Below are 6,000 nucleotides of genomic sequence, written 5' to 3'. Positions count from 1 at the left end.
TGAAAAGGTTAGGTAACTGTTTTCAAATCAACCTCATGGTGGTGCTATAACAACCCACTTCACTTGTTGGCCTATAACTGTTGAACTGTACGTTACACAATTCAAATCATTTGCCATAATTTTGTTTTTTCTTCTGAGCACACTTTTTGCTACAACTCCACACATTATCTTTGAAGTCAGAATTCTCATAATACCATTCCAATTGGCTATCACTCAGTGATGGGCAAGCTACTTGGAAAATGTAGCAATCTACACTACCAGTTACTCTCGATTAATTGTAGCTCATTTACAAAGGAAGCTATCTCCAGAGAAATGTAGCAAGCTACACTACAAGCTACATGGCAAAACTAGCTACCTACATCGACACTACTTTCCACCAAACAAATAGGCAGGCAAAAAATGCTCAGTTAGATTTTGTATTATAATGTATAATGTGTGATGTCAAACAAAACTGACATTTTCAAATAATATTCCTATATATTCCTTATGTTGTAAATACAATCAATTGATCAATTTAGACTGTATTTAAATCCAAATACATATACATAAAAGATACTCTACTCTAGATTAGCCTGGTAAACCCTCCCTCCGGAAATCTCATTTGTCATTTATTTCAGGAGTGAGTCTGGCATGATCGCCCATTCTGCAATTTTGGCTGTGGGCTGGAGTTGGGCGGGAGTAATACCGTTGACTGACAACCCCTGCAGCCAATCAGCAGTGTTCCCCTTCAGCCAATCAGCAGTGCATTTTTACCACCTCCAGACTAATGTGACGCAACGGGACTTTTGAGACGGCCATGCCCAAAATAGGTTGCCTTATTCGGATACATGCGTGTCACTGCCCGCCCCTGCCGGTTCTCAGAAACTAAATTCTATCCAAACGATATCTTAAAAGTAAATTCCGTGCCTCAAAAAAGAAGTTTGAGATCGTTTTAAAACCGAAAGTAAGAAGTAAAGACAACGCACAACAACAATGGCTGCCGTTCGTCTTTTGTCGGCTGCACTCAGGCTGCACTCGGCTCCATTCGGGCTCACTCGAACTCGCCACCTGATTGGCCAACTTTCGCTGTCAATCACAGAACGATGAGCGCTGATAGGCTCGTTTTTTTGGTAATGCGCTAGAAACGCCCATACAAGCCTTCATGCCAGACTCCTTCCTGAAATCAAATGGAAATTAGATTTTCCGGAGGGAGGGGCTTTACCAGGCTAACTCTAGATCAGTTGTTGTCAACTTTTTCACTGCTCTAGATGATCTTTTCCCTCTTATGTAGCCTACTGTATGTATTTATTTTAGTTTGCCTTTTCTTTTCCCCGCCCCATAATGTTATTCATTTTCTGCCTACAGTGAAATAGCAGCTATCTATTAGTTATCTGTTGACAAAAAAAGGGCATTGACTTGTGTGCTGTTTGGGAACAGTTGACAATGTAAAGCTTTTCATCAGCTTATTTGGGGCTTCTTTTTATAGACCTGATTGCTTGTTTCTTTCGCACAATTTGGCAACACTGTTTCGAATGGCTATCAAAACTAGCTGGCTCCGTCTGTGATCATAGAGTTATAATAAATTGTCTGTGATCCATTCTCTGTGGCTGCTATCAACAGCCATGGCTGGGACGGTGGATAGATCTTTCTGTTTCTGTTATCTTTCTGTTATGATCTGATATGATGATTCTGTATGATCCATCTAAAAGTACTACACAACTGAAAAGTATCGCCAACATAATAACGCATTGCGGATTGCTCTTCATGTGGTCTGTTTTGATTTCCTTCCTGGTTTGGCATGACCCACCCTATCCTTAGCAGTCAACTTTTCTACAGAGAGTAGTGCATAGCGTTTGTTGGACGCTACATCACTACTTGGGTTTAAAAAAAGCTACACTACAGAAAACGCTACTTGGTTCAAAAGGAGCGACGCTACCATCACGATACTGGGAAATGTAGTTAAGCTATGTAGCGTTGGTACTTGTAGCTAGCTACTGCCCAACACTGCTATGACTTGTGTCTTATGTCTTACAAAATGTGCATGGCGGAGATGGCACTTTTCTAGTTAGTGTGGTTGCCCTAACAGGGCAACCAGACTATACTCTTCCGACTTTATTTATCTTTATAGATCAACTTTATTTTGGCCCGCTACTCCTCCCACAGTTTTTTTCCCCACACTCGTGCCTTATGTCAAATTGACCGGCTTCATCGGGAATCGATGGCTATCATATTTGCTAAGAGATACGTTGTATAGCTTAATTGATATTGATTTATTAGTGCATTAAATATCCCCATCGACTATAATGGTAAAATGTCAGTTTTGTCATAAGGAAGGCCTCTGGGCTCATGTATGGTGGATTGGGCTTCTATTTGGCCACTTTTAGACAAGTCACACAGTCAGCAGCCACTTAGAATGTACTGGGAACAAGTTACAGGCAAATGTCACCAAAGTGCTTCTCTCAGCCTGAAAAGGCTATTTTGACCCATGATTTTTTTAAGAAATTGGGTGTCAGTTTTGTCATAAGGAAGGCCTCTGGGCCCATGTATTGTGGATTGGGCTTCTATTTGGCCACTTTTAGACAAGTCACACAGTCAGCAGCCACTTAGAATGTACTGGGAACAAGTTACAGGCAAATGTCACCAAAGTGCTTCTCTCAGCCTGAAAAGGCTATTTTGACCCATGATTTTTTTAAGAAATTGGGTGTCAGTTTTGTCATAAGGAAGGCCTTTGGGCCCATGTATTGTGGATTGGGCTTCTATTTGGCCACTTTTAGACAAGTCACACAGTCAGCAGCCACTTAGAATGTACTGGGAACAAGTTACAGGCAAATGTCACCAAAGTGCTTCTCTCAGCCTGAAAAGGCTATTTTGACCCACTTTAGCCAAGTCGCACAGTCAGCAGCCACTCAGAATGCACTGGGAACAAGTTACAGGAAAATGTCACCATTGGGCTTCTATTTGGCCAGAAACCGTAAGGGCTAGAGTTACAAGACTTGGAGGGGAGGTTCATAGTTTATTGCAAAATTATTAAAAAAAGAATTACATCAGTCGGCCTCATGGTGAAACTATAACAGCCCACTTTACCTTTTGGCCTATAACTCTAGACCGTAGGTCGTAGAATAAAAATATATTTTCCCCTGGGTTCCTTGGGTCATGACGCAACTCCCCACATAGGCCACGCCCATTTCCATCTGGATAGATTTTCCGCCATTTTGAATTTTCTTCAAAACACACTTTTAGCTTCTCCTCCACGTATTTTCGGTACACATGATCTCTGGACCCATGGGATAAACATAGCCAAGCAGAATTTATTTTGATAGTCCATACTGTTTGTCCGTAATTGGCTTCCAAAGTTAGCGGGAGAGGCCTGTTTTACAAAAAATGCCAAACATCACGAACGAAACGTCCGGTCAATCTCAAATTTGAATCACATGTCAAGGGTGGTTCACTCAAGAAATTCCCAAAAGCATTTCCACTTTGATCCATAGGACGCGCCACAAATGCGCAAAATGTAATCGTTGATCCAAAAACATGATTTTTGGGGGGATCACTCAAAATGAAAAGCAAGTGATCTCAGGAGTGAGGTGACAATATGATTGGCCCATTACATGTGTGGGAGGGGCCTATTTATTTAGTGGGATGGGGCCTATTTCTTAAAAACACCACACATTGCAATTTCCCAGAATTGCGAAAATTCTAGTTCTCTCATGTAGTCGCCATCAAGGCCCCGGCTGGGTGTTTATTGTTCTGTTCCATCTGTTTTTTCTCTCTCTCTCTCTCTCTCTCTCTCTCTCTCTCGCTCTCTCTCTCTGTATCTATATCTCTCGTCCAGACTCCACCAAGGCTCCTGCTGTGTGTTTCTCCTCTGTAAACAAACAAGGAAACAAATACGGGAACTGTGGTCAGCTGGCCAACGGCAGCTACATCACCTGTTCCACCCAGTATGTGCGCACACACACACACACACACACACACTGTGAAAACAGGGCTAACATGTATGTTAGGATGTCTTAATGATGCACTTACAAGTGGCTAGTTTGATAAGGCATGAAATGTATAGACCATGTCGTCCCTATGTTAGCAATATTTAGCGCAATTAGCGTTTCTTGCATTTTTTTCAGAAAAACAAACATGTGTACACAAGTGTGTGTCACTTACCTAGTCAAGCTATGTACCATTTTAAAGGTACGGGCCTTGTGATTAAAATTATGTAAACTATTTCAAGATAGCATAAAAACTGACACTACAATCAACGCCAAAGTCCGACATACACAAACACACAAAACATGTTTCAGGAAAATAGCAGATCACAACGTGTCGCACTGCGGCGTGGTGTGCGCTTCTAGATCGGCTATTTTGGTTTTCTGCACAGTGTTAGTGTCCCGTTTAAAAATGTATGAGTAAACACTAAAATAACCAAAGGTTACTGTAGTATTATGCCAGTAGTAACTAAGTACTTGATTAGACCCATGAGAGTGTACAAATGGAACCAAATGGACCCCTTTGGGGTCCATTTGCATTTTTTGATGGATGGGGTTAGCCCATTCCAATCCTACAGCACTGCCACCCAGGATTGGAATGGGCTAACCCCATCCATCAAAAAATGCAGTTCGCTGGGCTCATTTAAAAGAGCCTTAAAAAATCACCTTTCAGGAGGCCAAAAGAGGAGGTAGTACCATTTTCCTATTAGATAGCCGACCCCCCCCCCTGTTCTTGTACATATCTCCCCCCCCCCCTTTTTTATTTTTTTATTTTCTTTTGTTGTACATAGTATTATATGTATGTATATATGTATGTATATATATATATATATATATATGTGTATAGATATATATATAGATATATAGATATACATATATTCTTGCTGTTTTTTTTATTTTCTTTGTGTAATGATATTCGAACTGTGATGCCACTATATATGTCTATGAATTGAATACCAAGGCCCTCATTGGAAACAAGTCCGCAAGGACTTTTATGAACGGACCTGTTAGACAAAGTATTTTAAATGTAAATGTGTTGTTTTACATTTTTTGCCTAATAAAATATTCAATCAATCAATCAATCAATATTTTTTCATGTTAGGTACAGTATAAGGCAGTGAAAAGGGAAAACGTGCATTTATGAATTAACAACTTAAGCCCTGTTTCAAAGTGAAAATAGAAGATAATTTGTCAGCTTCACTTTTATAATGGCGAAATGTGAATTAATAGCAGCATTTTTATCATTTCCTTTTTTAATATGAATATATGAACTTTACTGTAAACATTCTAATAACTGTTCCAGCCTGGGGGCTGGGTGGCTGGCGCAGTGGTAAAACATTTAGGTACTAGCTTGTAGATTTGCCTTTTTTTTATAACACTGGCAAAGACACCCCTGATGCAAGTAGGCCTACATGCCCAAGATACTCAAGATTCCCCCCCAGGCAGCAGCAATTGCTTCCGACACTACAGAACACATTCCAGGACAACAGGACAATAAAGACAGAAACATTACCAGTTGAGAGTTCATTTGTGCTCATTCTGTGGATTGCAGGCTTGCTTGTTCAAAGCGGCCTTTGCACTCGAGTTACGAGTGGTTGTTACTTTGATGTTAAATAACGAGGTAATATACACATTTGTGTTGAAAATATATCATCCGCAGTATCACTGCTCTAATCTAATTGAAGATGTACAAGAAACCCTCTCTGACTATTCTGGGTATGGTTTGTTTGCTGTTTGACTACTATACGCTTCTCTCTCTCTTCACCAACACACACAGCCTGCTGTTCTGGGAGACACAGACAGCATGTGTGAAGGGGGAGGGAGGGGCCACAGCTGACTCTTTTGAGAGTTTTAAGCTCTCTGTCTGTCTGTGAGAATGATGTCCCCGCTTGCTCGGTAATGTAACATTATGTTTGCGATCTAAATTTAATTCTGTGAGGGTACAGATGGAACCAAATGGACCTGTGGTCCATGTATTTGTACCACCCGCTCATGTTGAACATAATTCCTAAATAAATAGTTTATGAACAGTTGTCTTGTG

The 6,000-nt window shown here is 40.6% G+C and overlaps 1 protein-coding gene across 4 annotated transcripts in view; it reads left to right on the top strand.

Annotated features, from left to right (window-relative positions):
- The window catches only part of adam15 (ADAM metallopeptidase domain 15), a 104,908-nt gene that overhangs the window by 57,972 nt on the left and 40,936 nt on the right, over positions 1-6,000 (top strand). For all 4 annotated transcript variants that reach the window (XM_084053199.1, XM_084053201.1, XM_084053200.1 and 1 more), the window contains one exon: positions 3,812-3,920. In XM_084053199.1, coding sequence (XP_083909325.1) covers positions 3,812-3,920 — 109 coding nt within the window. The remainder of the gene's footprint in view (positions 1-3,811; positions 3,921-6,000) is intronic.

Source organism: Gymnoscopelus microlampas (genome assembly GCF_963454915.1).
Source record: "Gymnoscopelus microlampas genome assembly, chromosome: 3".
In the NCBI taxonomy this organism is placed as follows: domain Eukaryota; kingdom Metazoa; phylum Chordata; class Actinopteri; order Myctophiformes; family Myctophidae; genus Gymnoscopelus; species Gymnoscopelus microlampas.
This window is presented reverse-complemented; position numbering and strand designations above follow the sequence as displayed.